The 26,046-nt window shown below is 43.7% G+C and overlaps 1 protein-coding gene across 1 annotated transcript in view; it reads right to left on the bottom strand.

The window, feature by feature from the left end:
* Positions 1–679: 679 nt before the first annotated feature.
* Positions 680–26,046, bottom strand: part of TBC1D8 (TBC1 domain family member 8) — a 134,389-nt gene continuing 109,022 nt past the window's right edge. The window contains 9 exon segments of the mRNA XM_036872412.1: positions 680–1,767; positions 3,104–3,201; positions 3,608–3,697; positions 14,837–14,902; positions 15,750–15,990; positions 22,305–22,373; positions 22,948–23,046; positions 23,183–23,312; positions 24,085–24,370. Coding sequence (XP_036728307.1) covers positions 1,306–1,767; positions 3,104–3,201; positions 3,608–3,697; positions 14,837–14,902; positions 15,750–15,990; positions 22,305–22,373; positions 22,948–23,046; positions 23,183–23,312; positions 24,085–24,370 — 1,541 coding nt within the window. The 3' untranslated portion in view covers positions 680–1,305.

Genomic DNA, 26,046 nt, shown 5'->3' with positions numbered 1-26,046 from the left:
CATTTGGAGAGTGTTTCCTAACTACTGTGCCTGGGCCCCTTCTCCCCATTCCCTGGAGTTTCTGACTATTTGCACAGGGCCTAGGCAGGTGTTCTAAGGTGGTTTTGGAATGCATCCTGGCTTGGTGATGGCTGTTCAGGTGGTTGGGACATCATTGGGGGTATGATGTTAGTGCTTTTACATGTGTGTTTTGTGAATTCTAAGATAACATTTTTCCAGACACTGGCGTGTAGAACTTAATTGCCATTTTTCACATTTTAACATGCTAAAATGGTACACTTTTGATATTCTTAGATTTCATGGAGTATGTACAGTTCCTTTCTAGCTCACTTACTTGTGGTGGCCCCATGAGGTGCTTTTAGTCCTGGTTTACATGGAGTTAAAAGCTCAGGGGTAACCTTTCTTAAAAGGTTGCTAACAAAGTCTGCTAAATTCAGCCTGAAAGCAAGGTGTTGCAGGGATCATATTTCATCGGTGCTTGTACCACTGATACGAATTAAATGCCAGAAAGGGGTCCCCTTTTGAAGCCCTGGTGATGACAGTAGTGGGGTTGGGGGCTACCTGCGGTGTAGTGTACTATCCGCCGTGAACACGGTGGGGTAGAGGGATCTCCAGGTTATCCATTCGCTGGCACGGTACAGACCTCAGACACTGAAATAAGACATAAACACAGACCAAGTCAATACAAAAATTTCTTATTAAAAAAACTTGGAGGCCAACATTGAAAGCGTGGTTTGTACACATTTTTTGGAAGGACACAAAGTGAATACAACAAATATATTAAAACGGTTTCAATTACCAGCATTGAAACGAAATTAGTGCAAAAAAGCCAAAATACAATTGCACAGATAGTGGCTCTTAAATCTTGAAAGTGAACTTGATTCTCAATCCCTCCCATGTGAAGTGAAGGGTGAGTGCTTGGGCTTTTCTCCTCTCTGGGTTAGTATCATACATTTGACTTTCTTATATTCCATCTGAGAACAAAATGCTAGCATCACAGCAGAAGTGCCCTTTACAGCAAATCTGGTAACAGTGAAGTTGCAAGTCATAGCATCAAGGGAACTGATGTGAGACACTCTCTAGCACTGACTGTCCAACTGAATTCTCTTAAAGAATAAATAGAAACGCTGGAGGGGTGCATCAGTTCCCCCGGCCACAGCTGTAGCTGTCAGGTTGCTTATCCAGATGCCCAGCTTGTAAAGTGTACTCACAATGAACTAGACAAACCTAGATTTATGGGCTGACAGCCCACAAACCTGGACCGTGCTTTGGTATGGAGACTGGTCTCAGCCAACTGCTGTCCTGCTACGGGCTACTCAGCTTGAGTTCAGGCTGCGATTGGCGGCTCATTTCACAAGTTTTGAGGCTGTACTGATTGATCTTGGCATTTTCAAGTTTGGGTTTAATGTCCAGTGGCTTTTCAAAAAAGTTGACTAGTGACTGTTCAGTCAGAAGTGAAGCTAAAATATGTTCAAGGGAGACGGTCCAGTCCCTTTGTGCCTCTTCAGGAAATACCTGGGACTCTCGGGGACTCTTCCCATTGTGGGTGTCGGCAAAAACCGAGTCCTGCTCGGGAGAAGGAGCTGAAGCCTGCGGCTCCTCCCCACCTTCCTGGGAGCAGCTTCCGGAGCTGCTGCCCCGCTGCCCCACTTCCCCGATCTGCAGCAGCAAAGTGGTTACTGTGGCGATGGCTTGATACAAATCATTTTCTTCTGGATCTTCATGGAACATACTATACAGTGTTTTACAGAACTGGATAAATTCTCTCTGGAATTGAGAAAAAAGAAGTCTGCATGTGGCAGCATAACAAGAATTGAAGCATATCGTGGGCTTTTTTCAAACTTAATACCTAGTTCTTTGAAAAAAACCACATAGTACTTTTTGAAGCAGAAAATAAGAGGTATTCTCTGCCCTTCCACTCTGAAGACACACCATTAATAGTCCAGGGGATTTCGGCACACATGTAGACGTGTGCTGTCTATACAGAAGTGTTAGACCCTTTAACCCAGCAAGACAACTAATGTATTCAAAGGCTGTGCACAGAGATTTGTTTATAAGGATGTTTAGGCTAGGGCTTATTACAGCAAAAGGTGGGAAACAGCCTAAATGTTAAGATTGAATGAGATTATGAGTTGGTAATCTGGTGGGAATGCCAAGCAGCAACTAAAGGCCATTAAATGAAGTAGAACAGTGATGCCTGATGTTATGTCAAGCTACACACATACTTGTGCCCAAACTGAGAATCTTTACGTGTGATAGAGGTGCCTCAGGTGGAACTTAGCTGCACAATTACTCCAGGAATAGGAAAAAGGTTGAGCTACTAATTTAGTATTTAATGACTTGGGAGAAACATCCATGATTGTTAGCTGAGGTATGACGGACAAACAACACTGAGATTTAACTGACTTTATATCCAAAGAGTAGAATATTTGAAAGCAACTCAACAGAGTTGAGCAACACTTTCGTTTTGTGAAAACAAAACAAAAAAAACCTGCTAAAGGGATTTAAGTCCTATAATAAAGGGACATTTTCAACTTGAAGCCTTATCAGGACAGTATAATATGTAGTCAGTGATTTTCAAGAAACTGGAAAGAGTACACTATTACATGAAGAATGCTGTATACACGATCCCCCAAATAGCTTCCATCACTCTAGGGAATAAATCTGCATCACAACCTGGGTAAATGAATTTGATATAAAAACTTCAGGGACTTTCCTGGTGGTCCAGTGCAGGAGGTCCTTGAAGAGACTCCACGCTCCCAATGCAGGGGGCCCAGGTTCGATCCCTGATCAGGGAACTAGATCCCACGTGCCACAACGAAGATCCCGCGTGGAGCCAAATTTTTTTTTTTTAAACTCTTCAAAGAATGAAATGTGTAGCAGCCTTCTGAAGAGCTCTGAATATTTGGACAGCTGAATGGATCACAATTTAAATATTTCCCATTTAAACATCACAATGTTCAGCTCTCAGAAGTTATAAGATCTTTCTTTGATTATAGCTTTGGAGGTAATGGGGGAGGGGGTGCAGCTGAATTAAAAAGCCTACCTCTGAAGCAGTCACTTGGCAAAATGGTGAATTCTCTGCACAGAATACAGTCCATACCTGGCTCATTTTGGGCAACTCCTTCTCAGTTTTGTCTTTCTCTTTGGCTAAATCTTTAATCATCTGCTTCAGCTGTTTCTGATAATCAACTGTATCACCTTGAGACAAAGGAAACACAATAGATACTTTAAGTAAATTCCATGAAAGCAAAAGGAAAATAGGTAGAAAGGAATGGTGAGGGGATGAGGAATTCCACTAAGCAAATTCCGTATACAAACTGAAAAGCAGAGATCAGAAGTCTGTTTTACAAAAAGTGGCCACAAATAGATGATGGTAGCCGAGTGACCTCTTGCTACAAGAGGAGCCCTGAAAGATGAAGAGTAAAGTGGTCGTGGCGTTGAAGGCAGTTTGGAAGGTTTCTGGCCTCTGAAAGCGGTGGTCTCAGTGTTAACTCCCAGGCGGGAGGGAATAGATTAGTCTGCTTCTAAGAAGAGCCCTGAAATCCATTGCCCTTAATGATTGCAGTGGTGTGCCTGACGGAAGATAGTGAAAAGAGGTATGTACCATTGGACTTGCCAAAAAGCAGGGGTCTTGATGTCGACAACAGAGGATTCTTCAGTGGTGACTGGCTGTCTCGGTCATTTTCAGTGAGCGCTTTTTAAAAAAAAAATAACATTTTTAAAAAATTAAATTGAAGAAATTACTGTGTCTTAACCAAAACTGACAGAGTAATTTAGCTTTTAAGGTAAGAAAACTAAAGGTGAAGCTAGGAGCCCCCAGCCTGATGGCTGCAGGGTCTTCCCAGGGTCTGTGAACCCTGTGTACTTCAAGAAAACATCACACACCAGTAATGCCTTTTCCCAGATATCTGTAGATGTAATGATATACAGATTCACAGGACATTGCTGATACTGACCTAGGAAAGTGTATGTGTGGTAAAATCCCATTTTGTCAAACTAAAATATAAGTATGTATAATACATGCACACATACGGAATTCTAGAAATAAATACACTTAGATTTCTGGATGGTGAATTAACAAGTAACTGCTTTAAACTGAGGGTATTTTTTTTTTCAGTAATTAGTACATACTGCTATACTTAAATAACTTCTAACAAAAATTGAAAAAAGCTTAACTGAAAGCAGCATGTTACCATTACGAGTGTTCTTGAAATATACAAAAATACAATTACATCAGAACCCTCACACTGCTGGTGGGAATATAAAATGGCATAGCCATTTCGGAAAACAGTCTGGCAGATCCTCAAAAAGTTAAATCGTAAAGTTGCCATTCTTACCCAGAAATTCCACTCCTAGGTATATATCAAAGGGAAATGAAAACATACGTCCACTCAGAACCTGTACACAAATGTTCACAGCAGTTCCAAAGAGCCAAAAAAGTGAAAACAAACCCAAATGTTCAACTGATGAATGAATAAATTGGGGGATGCCCACTGGAGTATCACTTCAGCTGTAATAAAAGGAGTAAGGGGCTTCCTTGGTGGCACAGTTGTTAAGAATCCACCTGCTAATGCAGGGGACACGGGTTCGAGCCCTGGTCCGGGAAGATCCCACATGCCGCAGAGCAACTAAGCCCGTGCGCCACAACTACTGAGGCTGCGCTCTAGAGCCTGTGAGCCACAACTACTGAGCCTGCGCTCTAGAGCCTGTGAGCCACAACTACTGAAGCCCACGCACCTATAGCCTGTGCTCCGCAACAAGAGAAGCCACCGCAATGAGAAGCCGGCACACCGCAACGAAGAGCAGCCCCTGCTCGCCACAACCAGAGAAAGGCCACCCGCAGCAACAAAGACCCAATACGGCAAAAAATAAATAAAATTTTAAAAAATAAATAAAAGGAGTAAGCACCGACATGACACACCACGGGCGAGCCCTGAAGACATACTAAGAGAAAGCAGTGAGACACAAAAGGGCACATACGGCATGACTTCATACGGTATGAAAAGTCCAGAATAGGCATATCTACAGACAGAAAGCAGGGGCGGGAAATGTGTGGATTGGGGACAACAGCTAAAGGGCACAGGCTTGCTTTTTGGTGTGGTGAAAATGTTCTAAAATTGTGATGGTGGTTGCATAACTGGATATACTAAAAACCATTAGACTGTACATTTTGAGTGAAATGTATGGTATGTGGATTATAGATCAGTAAAGCTGTTACCAAAATTATAAAAGGGATTGCAGATGAAGGATCCTCATTTTTAAAAGGTTGAAATTTAGCCATTCACTGAGAATAAATCAAAGGCAAAATTCTGTTGTGATCCAACAAATATCCACAAGATGGCACCAAAGCCTTGATTAATCTACCCTCCTTCCTACTTGGGAAGTAGGTTCCTGGGGTTTGGAAGGTGGGAGGCTTTTTGGGGTTGGTTGTTTTTTCTGTTGGTCCTTTTTTTTTTTTTTTTTTTAACAAAGTTATTGAGTCGTTTTTTTCCAACTTTACCCAAAACAAATTCTATGCAGTGGCACATGTGAGAATCCAAACTGAATAGGAGGAAAATTACAAACCCTGGATGGTACTTGGGGCAGTCACGATAGAAATGGCTTCCCAAGTAATAGCCGCTGGGATGTCTAGCGGATACTGGGTCCCTATCCTCAAAGAGCTCAGTGTATCAAACAAAAACGTGTACACAAGTCACTCTAAGAAGATGCTCTAACAGAAGAACCAATACACACAAATATCATGGGCGCACAGAGAGGAACGATTAATTCAAGGGATGGGTGAGTGTCCAGAAAGGAGGCAGGTCAAGTGTCAACAGTGACAAGGAGCCAGAAAGGCGAGCTAAGCTCTCTCCAGTCCCTGCACACAGAAAGCACCAGCATCTGGACTGGACACGGGACAGTGGAGGAGTCTTGGCGCTCACTGGAAAACACTCATGCTGCTATCTATTCCTATCAGAAATGTAAGATACAGTAACCACTGAGTTTATACCACCTTTAAATGTACTTTCAACCTTTATAAAATGAGATATTTGAGCTTTTATAAATGTAACATTTTTACATTCCAATATATGTGTAATTCATAATTCAAGACTATAAATGGATTAAGAGACAGTTCTATTAAAGCTTTCACCGTGTCTCACTTCAAATTCTGCACATGTTAAAACCGGATGAAGGATTTGTATTTGGTTATCTGAAGCTCCCGATCTCATATGTCTGTGCACGTCTGGGTAAGTACATCGCTTCAACAGACACGAGCAGGACACCCTCCTTGCGGCTTCACGCACTTTCATTAGTTGGTGCCCACACTCATTCCCTGTGACGCTGTCATCATCACTGCTACCTCGGCACTTTCTAAATGGGATGCTTGTGGAGGGAAAAAGCCAGTTCCACTGAAAGCTGCTTCTCTCTGGCAGAAGAGTACATAGACTGCTTTCAACACAAGTTGGCCTTCAGACACAGTTGACACCACAGGCATCAAAATAATACCATTTTCCAACATATTTCCTTTTGGGAAAAGCCATACACTGCCCCCCTTCTGCCCCTCCATGTTGGCTAGAAACAGCAATCAATTTCTAAGGGAACAGACTTGCATTTGGATTAATTAGGAATTCCAGTATAACCAAGTCATTGATAGGAAAATCAACCAAGTATCCAACTTGTGTCTCAGATATCTACTATAAGAAAATCACCTGAGCTGCAACAAGTACTGGATGCTGGGACCATAAATCCCATTTTAGTGGCTTCTTGACAATTTGGACGATACTAGGGATCCTAAGCACCTAGCTTTTCTCTTTTAAAAAGCTCAGTGCAATCTTTTAATTTCACAAAATGTTTCTCAGGAGGTTTATATTCTACACTTTTCATATTTTGCAAAACCCGCAAGTGACATTTTCAACTCAGGATCCCAATACAAAGAACAGACTTTCATCTAGCCTAAGCTGTCTTTCACCAAATCGAATGTGCCTGGTATCATTTCTGATGTAGCTGACATCAGAACTGCCTAAGTTATTAGATGCAAACTATCATTTTTGGATCCTGTGATAAGTTGACCTTTGCTCGAATTTTATTAGATTCAGCATTTTAAGAACGTCACTTAAACGTGGATCCAGACCAGCAGGGACACCTTTTGGGGAGCTGCTCTGCAAGCCCAACAACGTATTTCCCGAATCGCAGAGTTCCCGGGAGGAACAGAACCGTGCCATCAGCTCCGCTCAACGTGCTGTCTTTACAGGAGGCCTCCGGTGCCTCGTTCGTTTGTGTTCATTTACCAACTCTGGTATGTCATTCTTGGTAGCTTGTTTTGATGCTTCTTCCTAATGAATCTAATGTTCTTCCAGGAAGTGGCCTTCTGGATGTCCAATCAGTGTAATTAGCTGAGTGAAATGACCCATACTTACAGATTTAGCAATTTGCAGTGAAAACTCCCGATTCAGTAATCTTCTAGAATACTGTTCATCCCTCCGTCACCTAATTTGGTATCAGATCATCTGGAATATTTCTCTTCTATTTGCTGAACAGTGCTGTAGTCACCATGGAGCCAATAAACTGAGCTCTTCAAAAACTGTGAGGCCTTGGGCTTAGGGCTTCTTTGCTTCCCGAGATGCATCAGATACCTTTGCAAGTGATCTGACAAAGCCCTCTGCCTCCTGTTTGACCCTCGCAGAGTTCCGACGCGCTCTGCACAAGGCGGGTGTTTGAGGCCAGAGGCTGATGTGCTTTGTTTGGTTTTCCACCTCCCACCAGGCAAGTAAGACATCACTCTTCGGCGGGCGCACAAATTCAAACCTGTAATCCTCTGCATACTTCCTCATTAGTGAGTTACGCTTTTTTTCCCACTAGTGTTTGTTCCACCTTTAATCAAAATGTTACTCATGAGGGTGGAAAGTAAATATTTGTTAAAATTAAATCTATTTAAATGAAAAGTGCCTAAACGTATTGTGGATCTTCATGGCCCTGTCAAATTGATGCATTTAAACAGAGGTTTTAGGTTGTCTGCATTCTTAAGACTTTTTTTTTTAACTGCATCAAAAATTCAAATATTAAATATAGGTAAGCAAGGGAATGTAAATTGGTATATAGTCACTATGGAGGTTCCTTAACCTAAAACTAGAGTTACCATATGATCCAGCAATCCTACCCTTGGCATATATGTCTGGAAAAGATAAAAATTATAATTCGAAAAGATACATGCAACCCCAGTGTTCATAGCAGCACTATTTACAATAGCCAAGAAGACATGGAAGCAACCTAAATGTCCATCAACAGATGAATGGATAAAGAAGATGTGTGTATGTATGTGTGTGTGTGTACACACACACACACTGGAACATTAGCCATAAAGAAGAATGAAATACCATTTGCAGCAACGTGGACGGACCTAGAGATTATCATACTAAGTGAAGTAAGTCAGAGAAAGACAAATAAGATATCACTTATATGTGGAATCTCAAAAAATAATACAAATGAACTTATTTATAAAACAGAAACAGACTCACAGACATAGAAAACAAACTTACAGTTCCAAAAGGGAAAGGAGGGGGAGGGATGAATTGAGATTTTGGGATTAACAGATACACACCACTACAGTATATATAAAGTAGATAAACAACGATTTACTGTAGAGCACAGGGAACTATAGTCAATATCTTGTAATAACCTATAATGGAAAAGAATCTGAAAAACTGTGTGTGTATGCAAATCAAGTGAAAAACAAAACTCAATAAAAGGCAAGGCACTTTAGATGCTCAACCGTCTGTACTAAAGTAACGAGTCCATGAGAAAGCAGCGGAGGAGCTGTGTGTGGCTGCCGGAGGGTGTTCCCATAAGCATCCCGTGCACAACAGATGCCAACTCCGTAACGGCCGAGCTCAGGAAGTGTACTCAGGAAGCCCACAAGTAACGTCCACACGCATTTTCAACTTCTGTATAGGTGTGAGTCTTAAAACCCACCAGGATCTCGAGGACCTGGACACCTCACAGCTCACCACCTCCCCAGGGCCCCATGTTAGAAAGTTCTATCAGAGAAACCATCCACCACCAGAACCATGGCACTGGGGCCCAGAGACCCTCTGGGATTCCTAATCTACCTCTGTCAGTTTCAGAGATCCAAGGAATACCTTAAGGGAAATGCCAAGCCTGATCTCACAGGTTTCAAAACTGCTTTCTTTGTGTCTGGTTACCACTGCTTAAATTTGGAGGAAGGACGGTCTTACACGCTGGACAAATGACACGTTCCTTCAAAACCTGTAGCTGGGGCTGCCGAGGAGCCAGAAACCGTGTCACGTCAGCACAAAACCAGGTCACAGAGCTTGAACCTACTCAGATGGGGGGGCAGGGGGCAATCCAAGATGGCAGCATAGGAAGTTCCTGGACCCACCTCCTCCCATGGACTCACCAAAACTACAGCTACATCTAGAACGATCACTGCTGAAAAAGGACAGCACTAGCTGAGCCGCTCCTCCACAACAAGAGGTAAAAGGGCCACACGGAGATGGGTGGGAGAGGCAGACACAGAGCCTCACCAAAACCCCCACCCCCGGCCAGGCGACCCTCAGCAGGGAGGAGTCTCAAAGGCCCAGAGCTATTCCCCGAGGAGCGAGAGGCTTGAGCCTCGCATCAGGCACCCCAGCCCCTGGGGTCAGCACCAGAGAAACGAGGCCCCCAAACTGTCTGGCTTTGGAAACCAAGGGGGGCTTATGTCCCAGGGACCTGGGGAGTCTAGGGATCTGAGATACTCCTAGTGAGGGTCTCACTGGTCCTAGGACCCAGCACAGAGGCAGCAGTTAAAGAAGTGCCTGGACTGCATGTGAAGGAGACCCATTTGCTAATCTTAAAGCTTCTGCTGGAGGGGCAGAGACAGGTGGAACATTCTTCAGGAATGAAGCACCATTTTTCCCTTTGTTCACTCTACCTATACCTTGCCAGTGGAGGTGGGCGCACATCTCACTGAAGTCACAGGAGTGCCCTGCCCCAGGGCTCTTCACCTGCATCACTAAAGCTGCAGGTGTGCCCCATACTCAACCCTCTCTCCTGCAGCCTCGCAAAAACCAGCAGATGAACGTGGTCTATCCCTTGATCCCCTGGCCCTGGTGGCCAGGGAGGGCATGAGTTCTGGGGCCCCACAGGACTGTAACAGTCGGAAAGACAGTTCTGGGCAGGCACCACCCCCAGGGCACTGCACAGACAACAGACTGAAACACACCCCCAGCCCACCTGCAAAACAGGGCCCATTTACTTGTCCTAGAGCTTCAACCTGAGGGACGGGCTTAGATTTGCCACACACCTAGAGGCTACAGAGGCGCACTTGGAATGTGGGCAGGGAGGCATAACCCTTGCACCCTCTCTTAGCCTCACCACAGCTCACTGATACCTCCCGAGGGGCTTATACACTCATCTGAAGTCATGATTTTTGTAACTGTTGCCTGGGGAGCACCTCCAGATCTCCTGGTCTGGAGGTCAGCACGGTTTACAATTACAGTCCCATGGGACTCTCCCACAGCCCAGAGAGTTCCAAATACAATGAACCCAAAGAGACACACACCAAGACACACCATAACTAAAATGTTAAAAGTTACAGATAAAGAGAGAATCTTAAAAGAAGCAAGAAAAAAACAACTTGTTATGCACAATGGAACCCCCATAAGACTATGAGCTGATTTTTCAGCAGAAACTGCAGGCCAGAAGGGAGTGGCACAATATATTCAAAGTGCTAAAAGGAAAAAAATTCCAACCAAGAATACTCTACCCAGCAAGGTTATTATTCAGAATTGAAGGAGATTGGGCTTCCCTGATGGCACAGTGGTTGAGAATCCACCTGCCAATGGAGGGGACATGGGTTTGAGCCCTGGTCTGGGAAGATCCCACATGCCGCGAAGCAACTAAGCCCATGCGCCACAACTACTGAGCCTGTGCTCTAGAGCCCGCGAGCCGCAACTACTGAGCCTGCGTGCTGCAACTACTGAAGCCCGCACGCCTAGAGCCTGTGCTCCGCAACAAGAGAAGCCACCACAATGAGAAGCCCGTGCACCACAATGAAGAAAAGCCCCCGCTCACCACAACTAGAGAAAGCCCACACGCAGCAACGAAGACCCAACGCAGCCAAAATTAAATAAAATGAATAAATTTATTAAAAAAAAAAAAAGAATTGAAGGAGAGGGGGCTTCCCTGGTGGTGCAGTGGTTAAGAATCCACCTGCCAATGCAGGGGACATGGGTTCGAGCCCTGGTCTGGGAAGATCCCACATGCCATGGAGCAACTAAGCCTGTGTGTTGCAACTACTATGCCTGCACTCTAGAGCCCACAAGCCACAACTACTGAAGCCTGCGTGCCTAGAGCCCATGCTCCACGACATGAGAAGCCACCACAATGAGAAGCCCATGCACCGCAACGAAGAGTAGCCCCCGCTCGCCGCAAGTAGAGAAAGCCCGCGTGCAGCAACGAAGACCCAATGCAGCCAAAAAATAAAATAAATTAAAAATAAATACAAAGGAAAGAAAATTTGAATAGTCCTATGTCAACTAAAATGAATTTAAGAAAAAAAGAACTGAAGGAGAGATAGTTTTCAAACAAGCAAAAGGTAAAGGCATTTATCACCACTGAACCAGCCTTACAAGAATGTTAAATGGACTTCTTTAAGAGAAAAAGAAAAACCCCTAACTAGCAACAAGAAAACATATGAAAGTCAAAATCTCACTGATAAAGGCAATATAAAGGTAGTATAAAGGTTAAAAGACAAAAGCATTGTGTTGGCCAAAAAGTTCGTTTGGATTTTTCTGCAACATCTTTCAGAAGAACCTGAACGAACTTTCTGGCCAACCCAATAGTACAATTAACTAAACCATAATTGGTTAAGGGATATACAAAATAGAAATATGTAAAATATCACATCAAAAAAAAATGGAGGACGAGGGAATAAAAATACAGAGTTTTTAGAATACACTTAAACTTAAGTTGCTATCAACTTAAAATAGACTGTTATATATATAGGCTGTCATATAGTGAACCTTGTGATAACCACATAGCAAAAACCTACACAAAAGATAATGAGAAAGGAATCTAAATGTAACACTGAAGAATGTCATCAAACCACAAGGGAAGCAAAAAAGAGAAAAAGAACAGAGAGGAGCTACAAAATACAATTAACAAAATAGCAGTAAGTGTATACCTCTCAATAATTACTTTAAGTGTAAATAGACTAAATTCTCCAATCAAAAGACAGAGTGGCAGAATAGATGAAAAACCAAGACTCATCTATATGCTGCCTACAAGAGACTCACTTCAGATGGAAGGACACAAACTGAAAGTGAAGGCATGGAAAAGACAGTCCCTGCAAAAGAAAACAAAAAGAAATCTGGGGTGGCTATACTTTTATTGGGCAAAATAGACTTTAAAACAAAAACTGTAATAAAAGACAAAGAAGAGCATTACATAATGATAAAAGGATCAATCCAACAAGAAGATATAACATTTGTAAATATTTATACACCCAAGAGAGGCACACCTAAATAAATAAAGCAAGTATTAACTGACCTAAAGGGAGAAATTGACAGCAATACAGTACTAGTAGGGGACTTTAAGACCCCACTTAAATTAACGGATAGAACATCCAGACAGAAAATCAATAATGAAGCATCAGCCTTAAACCACATATATATACAAAACATTTCATCCAAAAGTAGCAGAATACATATTCTCAAGTGCACAAGGAACATTCTCCAAGATAAATCACGTTAGGCCACAAAACAAGTCTCAATAAATTTAAGAAGACTGAAATCATATCAAGCATCTTTTCCAAACACAATGGTATGAAACTATAAATCAATTACTAGAAAACTGGAAAAATCACAAATTATGTGAAGATTAAACAACATGCTACTGAACAACCAATGGGTCAACAAAGAAATCAAAGAGAAAATCAAAAAATACCTTGAGACAAATGAAAATAGAAATTCCAAACTCTATAGGATGCATCAAAAGCAGTTCTAAGAGGGAAATTAATAACGATAAATGAAATAGAGACTAAAAAGACAATAGAAAAGGTCAATGAAACTAAGAACTGGTTCTTTGAAAAGATAAACAAAATGGACAAACCTTTAGCTAGTCTCACCAAGAAAAAGAGAGCTCAGATAAAGTCAGAAATGAGAGAAGTTACAATGTACAACAGACAAAAGATCATAGGAAACTCATATGAACAATTATACACCAACAAAACGAACAACATAGAGGAAAAAGAGAAATACCTAGAAACACACAGTCTTCCAAGGCTAAATCATGAAGAAACAGAAAATCTCAATAGACCAATTACTAGTAAGGATATTGACTCAGTAATTAAAAACATCCCAACAAACAAAACCCCAGGACCAGATGGCTTCACTAGTGAATCCTACCAAACAGTCAAAGATTTAATACCTAAACTTCTCAGACTCAAAAAACAGAAGAGGAGGGAATGCTTCCAAACTCATTTTACAAGGCCCAAATTACCCTCATACCAAAACCAAACAAGGATACAATAAAACAAAGAAAATTATAGGTCCATATCCCTGATAAAAGTAGATGCTAATACTTTGAGGGTTTTTAAAAATTTAATTCAACAATACATTAAAAGGAGTATACACCATGACCAAGTGGGATTTATTACAGGGATGTAAGGATGGTTCAACATCCACAAATCAACATGATACACCACATTAACAAAATGAAGGATAAAAAACAAACAACTGTCTCAATAGATGCAGAAAAAGCATTTGACAAAATTCAACATCCACTTATGATTAAAAACTCTCATCAAAGTGGTTATTTAGGGACCGTACCTCAACGAAATAAAGGCCATATGACAAACTCACAGCTAACATTATACTCAATGGTGACAAGCTAAAAGCTTTTCCTCTAAGATCAGGAACAAGACAAGGATGCCTACTCTTGCCAGTTTTATTCAACACAGTATTGGAAGTGTTAGCCCGAACAATTAGGCAAGAAAAAGAAATAAAAGAGAAGGAAGAAGTAAAACTGTCAGATACCATATGTAGCAAACCTTAAAGGCTCCACCAAAAACTCTTGGAATAAATGAATTCAGTAAAGTTGCGCACACACATACATACACACAATGGAATACTACTCAGCCATAAAAAAGAAGGAAATCTTGTCATTTGCAACAATATAGATGGACCTTGAGGGCATTATGCTAAGCAAAATAAGTCAGAGAATAACAAATACTGTATGATTTCAGTCATATATGCAATCTAAAAAATGAAACAAATGAACAAATAAAACAACACCCATTGACTGTTGGTTACCAGAGGGGAAAGGGGTTGGAGGGTGGGCAAAATGGGTGAAGGGGGTCAATTTTATGGGAACAAATGGTAACTAGATTCACTGTGGTGATCACTTTGTAGTGTATACAAAGATTGAAGTATCATGTTTTATACCTGAAACTAGTATAATGTTATATACCAATTTTACCTCAATTTTTCAAAAAACGGCAAGCTAAAATAACCATCTGTTAAGGCAACCAGGGTTTGTCTTCCCCCACATTCCACAGGCCCGTGGTTCTCCAAGTGTGGTCCTCAGACCTAGCGGATTAGAAACTGGGGTGGGCCAGGTATCCTGTATTATTACAAGCCGTCCAGATGATTCTGATGCACACTCGAGTTTGGGAACCCCTGCCATAGGCCATACAATATGGTACTCAAAATCTGTCATCAGCCACCCCAAACTAGAAACATCTGTTGCCTCAAGTCTAAATAAATTTAAAAAGAGAAGAACCTCAAGGTCATGCACAAAGCTGATTTACGTCAAGGCAGAACAGAGCCTAACTTTTCTACTTGGAATTTCTTACCTGGAGGGATATGAAGCCTATATAACAGTTTAATTTTCTCATTCATTTCTCCATTATACATAATATCTGCAAAATTAAAAAAGAGAGAGAGAGACTGAGTACATGCAAATGGTTAAAGTACATGTGTCAGGACACAAAGTCACTGTAGAGAGAACGTAGTAAGGTCAGTGTCTGTTGACCTGGCACTTCATCTACTGCTACCCAGACAGTGTGTGTCTGAAAGGAAAATGTGAAGGGTAGTGACTGCTGAGCAGCAAGATAACCTCAGGAATTTTGTCTGGCCTCATACCTTCTGAAAGATTTTAATTTTAGCTGCAAGAGTTAGGAATGTGCAGGGGGGAGGGATAAATTAGGAGGCTAGGATTAACATATACACACTACTATGCATAAAATAGACAACCAACAAGGACCTACTGTATAGCACAGGGAACTATACTCAGTAGTGTGTAATAACCTATAAGGGAAAAGAATCTGAAAAAGAATATATATATACACACACACACACACACACACACATATATGTATGTAGAACTGAATCTCTGTGCTGTATACCTGAAACTTACACAATATTATAAATCAACTATACTTCAATTTTAAATTTATTTTTTTAAAATAATGTGTCTCAGGACACATTTCTAACCAGACACCACCACACCCTGGGTGCCCAGGAGAACAAGGTCAACAACCATGTGTGTTGAGAGCCTGGGCTCCCCTCCCCACCACCCCCTTAGGAAACATAAAAGTGGTCATGAGAGGAGCCTGCAGAGGGACTTTTAAAATCCCCAAATCACGTCAGGTGAGTCCCAAACCCATTTCATTGAGTGGATGTGCCTGCTTGACAATCTACTTGTCTCGTGTTCACAGACTCACATCCCAAATGAACTCACTGCAGGAAAGACCCACGGAGTCATACCGAGACAGCTCACGAATGCTTTGAATTCGATCAGATGGTCCATGTTTTCATCCAGGAGCCTGAAAGTCCTTTCAGCGAGGATTTCTGTGTGGGCCCCGCAGGTCCACGGCGAGACGAGCTGAAACAGGCGCGCAAACTGGCGGGCGTCTATGCGGTACTGCTCCGCGTAGGGCCTGCTGGGGTCATGGCGCAGGGCCACAGGCCTGGGCTGCTCCCAGTAGCAGTTCATCATGTGTTCTCTCTAACGGGGGAGCGAGAGGGGTCTGTGAGGGGCGGCGGCCCCCGTGGGAGGCCGCACACGTAAAGGCCAAAGCCCACACAGCCTTCTCTCCCGACTTGCTCTGCCTCGTAAAATTACTAAGTACTGAATAAGCAACATTATAAAACAAACAAAAGAAAAAATTAACTGACAATCTCACCACTCCAACCAGACATGTAGTTACAGGTAACCCTGGAGTAACAAGCAAAAACTTTTTCTTTTTTATTAAGGTTTCTTTTTTCATTGTGGCAAAATATACCTAACAAAATTTACTATTTTAACAAATTTTAAATGTACAGTTCAGCTGCCATAGTTTTGTTTTGTTTTGTTTTTAATTTTGGCCACACTGCACAGCTTATGGGATCTTAGCTCCCTGACCAGGGATTGAACCTGGACCCACAGCAGTGAGAGCTCATGAGTCCTAACCACTGGACCGCCAGGGAACTCCCCTGCCATAGTTTTAATTATTGAAGTCATACAATTTTTATTCTGATATTTTGTCTTAAATCATATTATTTGAAAGTCAGAAAGTACTAGACAAATCTATAGGATACAGAAGAAACTATTTACCCTGGTAACCTGTGAGGATGGAAAACGGGGGCAGGGACCCAGATGGAGAAGCAAGCCTTTTAACTGTGTGCTTTCTTATGTGTTCTAAATTTTGAACCACAGGAATATATTAACAATTCAAAAAATTACAAGTAAAAAAAGCAAAGGCAATTTGAAGTCTTGGGAATAGACAGAAAACTAAAGCAATCAAAGCTGGCCCTGTCGCCTAGGACCAGGTTAGCCTCTTTAGAATGTTTCTTTTACACCTGTACTAAATCACCTCTTGGGACATCTCAACTCACTTGAAATAGTTCCCAATGACTGCAGGGTTCTTCACGATTTCAATGCCCTCTGCCCATAAGGATGGCACAGAAACAAGTACAGATGCTATAATATCCAAGTGCCTATCCTTGGATGGAAACCAAAATGCCATTTATAATTTTACTGCATATTATTTGGAGCCATGTTCCTTAAATAGCCTTTGCAGAATCATGAAAAGTACCATAAGAACGTTCAAGTGTGAAACAAAGGTCTGATAAATTCCCATTCCTCAAACCCAAGACACACTGCGAATCTGCGTGTATATTTGCCATCTTGTGATGCTAGAGGCCCTCAGAATCCTACCCAGAAGAAAACAGTTATAAAGGCCAAGGACTAGTACAACCAGTTTACACAGAATCCTACAGAAAAACAAGTCAATATAAAAACAGGCAAAGGATATGAAGAGGTGATACAAGAAAGTATATGATTAGCCAATAAACTTATGAAAGGGTACTCAACCTCACTAATGAGTAAACAAATGTAAGTTAAAATGAAATGCAATTTTCTACACAACTAGTAAAATTTTAAAAGATCCATAATGTTAAATGCTGGGTGAGTGTGGAACATAGGAAATGAGCACTCTTAGACATCATCAGTAGAACTGAAATTTGAAAAATCTAAAACACTTTAGCAAAAATTTGGTTTGTGCATCCCTAAGGAACCCATCCTACAGAAACGGCAGCACAGGTGTCCTGAGAAAGGCACAAGGATGCTTGGTACAGCACTGTTTATAAAGCAGAAAAAATTGGAAACGAGATAAATGTCCCTCAGCAGGTGAATGGTTAATAAAGTATGGTTAAGCCCTACAATCAAATTCTGCAGCCATTAAAAAAGAATGAGAAAAGATCTGTAGATACTGAATCTACAAAAATGTCCATGATAAAAATTGCAGGCCACTGTGTGTAGCACAATCTCACTTTTATGTGGAAAAAAAAGAGTAAGAGTACGTTGCCTTTGTGTGTGTCTGCAGAGAGATATAGTATAAGGAGAAAGAAATCAGGAAAGATATTCACCATGCTGTTAACAGTAATTACTGTACAAGGTGGGATTGTAGGTGCTGACAGGATATGACCCTTTAAATTTTGCTTAAAATGGTTATTTTTCTTCTTTTAATGGTGAGAGTAGGTATAATCTTGTATATTTTTGTTTTGTGTTTTTAAATTAAATTTTGAAAATAAAAGTCTTAACCAGAACATGGAAGCAAGCAAAATAATATTAAAGAAACCAAACGCTGTCTAGGGCCTGATAATCCAGCAACAGTGAATAAATTTAGCTGATCATTAACGAGAGCAGGTTTATGGAATACATAAGGCACTGTTTCAGGTCCTGAGTCTTTCCAAAAGTAGCCTATGACATCAAGTGTGTATTATATTGTTCCCATCTTACTTGAAGAGAGAAGACTAACGAAGCTGTTTTCAATTTCAGAGGATAAGGGACAGACATCGCAAATCTGAATTTACGTAATTTAAAACATTGCTTTATAACCTGGATGGACCTCGAGGGCATTATGGTAAGTGAAATAAGTCAGAGAAAGACAAATACTATATGATCTCATATGTGGAATCTAAAAAAAAAAACAAACAAACATGGGCTTCCCTGGTGGCACAGTGGTTAAGAATCTGCCTGCCAATGCAGGGGACTCGGGTTCGAGCCGTGGTCCAGGAAGATCCCACATGCTGCAGAGCACCTAAGCCCATGCGCCACAGCTACTGAGCCTGCGCTCTAGAGCCCACGTGCCACAACTACTGAGCCTGCATGCCACAACTACTGAAGCCCACACGCCTAGAGCCCGTGCTCCACAACGAGAAGCCACCGCAATGAGAAGCCTGCGCACCGCAACGAAGAGTAGCTCCCATTTGCTGCAACTAGAGAAAGTCCGCGTGCAGCAACAAAGACCCAATGCAGCCAAAAATAAAATAAATTAAAACAAACAAACAAACCCAAAGTCATAGAAAAGGATCAGATTCGTGGTTACCAGAGTCTGGGGCTGGAAGTGGGAGCGGGTTATAGAACGGGATGAAGGGTGTCAAAAGGTACAAATCTAGGGCTTCCCTGGTGGCACAGTGGTTGAGAATCTGCCTGCCAATGCAGGGGACACGGGTTCGAGCCCTGGTCTGGGATGATCCCACATGCCGCGGAGCAACTGGGCCCGTGAGCCACAATTACTGAGCCTGCGTGTCTGGAGCCTGTGCTCCGCAACAAGAGAGGCCACGATAGTGAGAGGCCCGTGCACCGCGATGAAGAGTGGCCCCCGCTCGCCACAACCAGAGAAAGCCCTCGCACAGAAACGAAGACCCAACACAGCCATAAATTAATTAATTAATTAATTAAAAAAAAAAAAGGTACAAATCTCCAGTTATAAGATAAATAAGTCCTGGGGATGTATGTACAACATAACAACTATAGTTATCACTGCTGTATGGTATATCTGAAAGTTGCTAAGAGAGTAGATCCTAAAAGTTCTCGTCACGAGAAAAACATCATTTTTGTTCTTTTTTTTTTGTATCTATCAATATATGACACGATGGATGTTAACTTACTGCGGATCATTTCGCAATACATGTAAGTCATTATGCTGTACACCTTAAACTTAGTGCTGTAGGTCAATTATACCTCAATAAAACTGAAAGAAAAGAAAGAACTGCATTAAGGCATAAAAGAAAGATTGCTTTCCATTCAGAATAAAAATAGATTTCATTAAGTACACACTGTTCAGCTTTAATAGGAAAGAGTATGTAAAGAAGACAGAGCAGACTGTTTCCTGTTAACATAGAGAATGGTCACGGCTGTACGTTCCAGGCTTAGGGAAGGATGCCGTGAAGTTAAGGAGTGGACTCCTTAGTAAGACCCTATCACATATTTATACAACAACGTAAGGGCATCTCTATGTGGCCCTTTCCCTTGGGAGAACGAATTTCTGATTCAAAAGACAAGAGGTGCATGTAAAACCCAACTAGGGACCATTTATACCTCACAGTACTTAAAGAAGCATTAAAATATAAGAGGTCAGACTATGAAAGCCAAGGAAATTCAGGGAAGGTCAGCAGCAAGGGGGGCAGAGGAGGACAGCCTGGGGGGGGTTCTGTGACGGTGAGGATGACTCTGGGCACATAGAGGAGGTCCCTCAGGTTGTACGACGGAATTAGACACCATGCTGATGACGCTATTTTACTGGAATTTCTTTTGGAAGTGCATTTTGAAATTGGTCTTGCATTTATAGTTGAAGTTTATATTCATAGTTAGTCCTACACAAATGAAAGGCCTGCAGAGCTAAAAACAAATATGAAAATAAATTTCACCCACATTGTTCACAGAAAAGATAGAAATAGGACACAGGAAATAGCTGTCTGTCTTCTTTAAATACCCCTTGTATGAAAGATTAATGATATAGTTAGTACTTAATGAAACTTATTTTTATGATGAATTTAAGGCAATCTCTTAAGTCATATAAATTCAGATGTGAGACGTGTCTTATTCTCTCAAATTGAGAAGTCAGCCCTAAATAAATGAAAGACTTTTTATGCTAAACAACACATTTCTTTACCTGCTTTTGTGTTTCTAGTATTCCCTGTTTTCCCTCCTTGAAAGTCAGAGAGGTGGCGGTGTGGGACACTAAGTCACCTTTGGCTTCGTATTTTCTCTTCATGCAACAGAGGAAACTATAAAACTTGAAACCCGGTGACATTTACAGGAGACGTAGCCTGAGGACTCCTCATCTCGCATCCTGCGGACCAGGCGTGAGGAGTGCCAGGAACCTGCTAAGCCAGCCACCCATGTCAGTGACCACAGGGAGATGTGACATGACAGCCACATGGAGGGTCAGACCACCCCTGCGGCTCTGCTCAGGAAACCTGAGTGCTGCTTAGGACTATTCTGAGCGTGCGGCAATTTGAGTGCAGCAGTGCTGGCGGCTCAAGAGTCACCGCCAGGACAGCTCCGGTGGCCGACCCCTCAAGGCTGGCCTGCTTTCTGCGACTGTCCTCTCCCCCTTCACTGCCAGGCTGTCAGGAGTGGGTCCACTGTCTGCCTCTCTTCCCCGTTTTTATTGACTGTTTCGAGCAAGAAAAGTTCTAGGAAGGCACTTGAAAATGGTCTTTGCAGGGTGATTTAATTCAGCAAGGCTTCCACCTAAATATCCAAATAGTCGAAATACAGTTCAGTATGTTAAGTATTACCAACATGACAGGTTTTAAATGATTTAAAAATGAGTAAGACCATATGGCAACATGAAAAAGTGTTAATGACAGCATCAAGGGAAAACAGAACATAAACTAGCAGGCAGACCAGCCACAGAAACACAAGAATATGTACACACGTCATGTGGGTGAGGTTATGATTAAAAAGTATTTGAGGTGATACAGGGAATTATATTCAATATCTTGTAAAAACCTATAATGAGAAAGAATATACATATGGGACTTCCCTGGTGGTCCAGTGGCTAAGACTCCACGCTCCCCACGCAGGGGGCCCGGTTCGATCCCCGCTCAGGGAACTAGATCCCACGTGCATGCCGCAACTAAAGATCCCACGTGTGGCAAGTAAAAAAAAAAAAAGATCCCGCACACGGCAACAATAAAGATCCTGCGTGCCGCAACTAAGACCAGCCACAGCCAAATAAATAAATAAATATTAAAAAAAAAAAGAATATATATACGTATAACTGAATCACTGTGCTGTATACCAGAAACTAACACAACGTTGTGAATCAACTATACTTCAATTTTAAAAAATAATAATAGAAAAAAGTATACGAGGTGATAATTTCAATAAGGGTCACTGTTGCATCCACTATTTTTTTTTTGTATTTTTTAAAATAAATTCATTTATTTTTGGCTGCATTGGGTCTTTGTTGCCGTGCGCGGGCTTTTCTCTAGTCATGGTGAGTGGGGGCTACTTCCCGTTGTGGTGCGCAGGCTTCTCATTGTGGTGGCTTCTCTTGTTGCGGAGCACGGGCTCTAGGCGCGCAGGCGTCAGTAGTTATGGCTCGCGGGCTCAGTATTTGTGGCTCGTGGGCTCTAGAGTGCAGGCTTAGTAGTTGTGGCGCACGGGCTTAGTTGCTCCGCGGCATGTGGGATCTTCCCGGACCAGGGATCGAACCCGGGTCCCCTGCACTGGCAGGCGGATTCTTAACCACTCCACCACCAGGGAAGTCCTTGAATCCACTACTGACTGGGGACTTGGCCTAGGGCAGTGAAGGACGTGTCACCAGCACTGAGGGCCTCTCAGCCGAGCGCACCAGCATCCGTGCTCGGGCCCAGCAGGCACGGCCAAGCCTGAGCTGGCCGGGGGGCCGCTCCAGCCTCGCTGCCACCCAACAGGCACATGCTGACCCCTCCAGCTTCTGCACCCTCCCGCAGGCAGGCGATGACATCAGCTGGGGCCTGGCTCGGGGCCTGTCACTCCCTCACCCTCCCAGATTTTCCTACCTTGAATAAATCGTAGAGTTCCTCTAGGTCTTCTGGAAGGACTGAGACTTCTGGGATAACGACTCGGAGCTTGAGGAAAGAACAAACCGTCATGGAGTGAACTCTCTGCCCGCCCCCGGGAGGATCAGAGGCCGAGAGGGCGCGTCCCGCTGGGGTGGACGCCAGGCGCCCAGCTCCTCCCGGGACAGAGTCTGTTCCCAGCACAGAGATCACTTTATGGCGACTCTCTCAGGGCTTTTCTGATTCACACATCCGTGACTCAGGACAAGCACTTAAGTCCTAATGGGAGTAAACACTAGCAAGGCTCGAGCTTGGGCAGGAAGTTCCCCCTGCAGAACCATCAACACTGCAGGCCCTCGGTGCCAGGCATGTTCTATATTGTCCCTCATTTAAGCCCATACGGTGGGTCGTGTTATCCTCATTTTACAGTCGGGGAGACCGAGGCTCACAGGGGTTGGTTTGCTCGCAATCTGTCTGACTCCCAAACTAAACCCACGCTGCCTCTCCACCAGCTCACCCCCGTCAAGTTGTTGACTCAACGCAAAAAAAGCAGGCTTTCTCCTGTTAGGAGACCAGCAGGGGACGCAGCCCAGGTCAGCACCCGGCCGCCAGGAGCCGTGGTCCTCAGGAGGCCTCTACTCACCACGTTCTGCTTTGTGGTGTCTTCGTGGCCCTGGAGGACCCTCATCCTGTGCTTGCAGCGCATGTGCTCAATCTGAGCCACAGACTGGTCTCCGAATTTCTGCGGGGAACGAAGGGATCACTCACTCACACAATCCCTTATGCGTCCATACAGGAAACAGTGGTAGCCTGGAAAACCTCCCTGGAAGCCCATCTCCCATGAGAGCTGGGGCGGGGCAGGGATGGGGCGCCGGTACCTCGTAGGAGTCCCGGATCAGGTCGGCGATGTCGGTCACAGGACAGGGCTCCTGGCCATCCGAGAAAAAGGCATGGTGGCTGCCTAGCCGGGGTCCAGGGCTGTCCTCGCTCTTGATGTGATCCAGAAACCTGGGCACCCCACCCACCGGAAAAGCACAGGGTTACCCTCCCCTGGGCACCATGCGACACCTGCCACCTTCCAGGGGCCCCCGGACACGTGGCCGCAACTGTCACACCAGCTCGTCTGCCTCCAAACGCTGGGAGGAGGGCCAGGCAGCAACTGCTACACTCATTTTAGAGAAAACGAGAGACGTGCGCGAAGCCAGACCTGTGGACCTGGGCGCCACGGGAAGGTTTCCAGGGGTCTGTGACTCTCCAGTGACATAAATACAAAATCCTGTGCATACTGCAATTTTAAGCTTCCACGGTATTCTGAAAAGGAACTTCTCATTTGTCATCCAACTTGCCCTCAGCTCCAAGGGGACCCAGGTGCCCGTCCTCAGCTTCGCGGGACTTTGCCTTCCCTGCAACACACCATCCCCTACGCACAGAACGTCCAAATCCTCCAGCCGGCGGCCTGAGGCCCACGTTTCCCCGTGTCCGCCTGCCCGCCCCCGTTCAAGGCCACTCTGAGTCCCTCTAGACTCAGGACGCTTGAACCTGCTCAGAGAAAGGCACCGGTACCCTCGCCCCTCCTGCCTCTCACTTGGTGGAGAGGAGCGAGGGAAGGCAGACTCCTCACCGCACACGGTGACGGGGCTGCCTGATGGCCTGGCCCCGGGGGCACACGGGGTGACGAGTGGTAGAGCGGAAGAACTCGCACAGCGACAGCCCGGCCGCCTGGACCCGCCGCCTGGCTCCCGGAGTCCCGCTGCTGCCCCTCCACCCCAGCGGTCCCCACCTGCTGAGGACCATCAAGGCCTGGCTGTCGTCCTTGCTGCTGCACAGGTCTTCGGCGTTGGCCTCCAGCACGGCCAGCCCCAGCTGGAAGATGGCCTTGATGCCATCGTAGAAGAAGCAGTCGACCACGTTCACCGCGCTCTCCAGGGGCATGATGCTGAGGAACAGCGTCAGGAACCAGGAGAGGGAGATGGACGCCAGGGCCGAGAGGTCGTGCATGTGCTCCGCCAGCTCGGGGAGCTGCTCCTTGATGAGCTCCTCGAAGACCGACTGGTCCACCTGGGCCCCTGGGAAAGGAGGCCGCAGAGATGTGGCTGGGGAGAGAGTCACTCCCTCCAAAGTCAGCCCCCAATTAAAACGACTCTGAGATACGCACAACGATGAAACGGGACTGGAGGCCAGAAAAGGACTCACACTTAGTTCACTGGTTTTTGATGTTTTGACCAAGGGAATTCTATGGGGAAAGGACAGTATTTTCAAAAAATAGTTGTGCACTGGGAATTCCCTGGCGGTCCAGTGGTTAGGACTCGGCGATTTCACTGCTGTGGGCCCGGGTCCAATCCCTGGTCAGGGAACTCAGATCCTGCAAGCTGCACAGCATGGCCAAAAAAAAAAAAAAAATAGTGCCTAATCAAGTGGATATCTGCATGGTGTGGGGAAGAAAAGAACCTTGCCTCCTACTTCACACCATACAGAAAAATATATTTGAAATGTGTCATGGACTTAAGTATAAAAGCTAATGCTAAAAAACGTCTAAAAGAAGATACAGGAAAAAGGCAAAATTTCTCAGGACACAAAAGCAGTAACCATAGAAAAAAATTATAAATTGGACTTCATCAAGATTAACGACTGGTGTTCTTCAAAAGAGGCCATTAATAAAATTAAAATGCAAACTTCAAACTTGGAGAAAATATTTGCGATACATATACCTGACAGAGGTTTCCTAACCACAATAAAGAACTGATGCAACTTAGTTATAAGAAATCAATAACCAAATCTTTTTCTAAAAAGAGGTAAAATTTGGACATTTCAAAAGTGACGATAAATAAATGGCCAGTAGGCACAGAAAAATAGGTTCAACATCATTAACAATTATCAGAGAAATGCAAATTAAAACCATCATGACATTCCACTTCTTACTCACTAGGATGGCTAAAATTAAAAAGACAATTCCAAGTGCTAACAGGGATGTGGAGCAACTGGAACTCTCACACATGGCTGGTGTGAGATAATATGAAGGCACTGGAGCCACTGGAACTCTCACACATTGCTGGTGTGAGATAATATGAAGGCATTTCATCCACTTTAGAAAACTGACAGTTTCTTATAAAGTTAAGCATAGATCTAACTATGACCCAGGAATTCTACTCCTGGGTAAAGACGAAGAAAACTGACAATATACATTCTAAAAAGACTCATACATGAATGTTCATTGCAACTCTAATTATAAGAAGAAACTGGAAACTCAAATGTCTATCAACAGGTGACTGGATGAACAAATCATGGTATGAATGTACAGTGAAATACTCCTCAGCAATGAAAAAGAACTGCTGATGCACCAACAACGTTGCGTTGTGCAAAGGAAGCCAGAACATTCTCTATTATTATGTTTATTCCAAGTTCACAAACAGGCCAAGTTCATCTGTGGTGACAGAAGTCAGTACCAAGTGTTGCGTGTGGCAGGGAAGAGGCAGAAGGGAACTTTGTGGGTTATGGAAACGTTCCAAACATTCCACCCTGTACTGCAGTGGTGGTCACATTATCATGGGGGGGTCTACTGATCACTGTTGAGTACCATCTGCCCCATAGCAACACTCCTCACCTAATGAGGGCTTGGACAACATGCTTCCCAGTGGCCGCGAGGTTCTGGTTATTCCTTGCTGCTCTGTACAACATTCAATACCTCACGCGATGTGAAGTGAGAAGGGCAGGAAACCAATTAGCCACTCAGGCACAGGAAGGG

The sequence above is a fragment of the Balaenoptera musculus genome, chromosome 13 (genome assembly GCF_009873245.2).
Source record: "Balaenoptera musculus isolate JJ_BM4_2016_0621 chromosome 13, mBalMus1.pri.v3, whole genome shotgun sequence".
NCBI lineage: Eukaryota > Metazoa > Chordata > Mammalia > Artiodactyla > Balaenopteridae > Balaenoptera > Balaenoptera musculus.
This window is presented reverse-complemented; position numbering and strand designations above follow the sequence as displayed.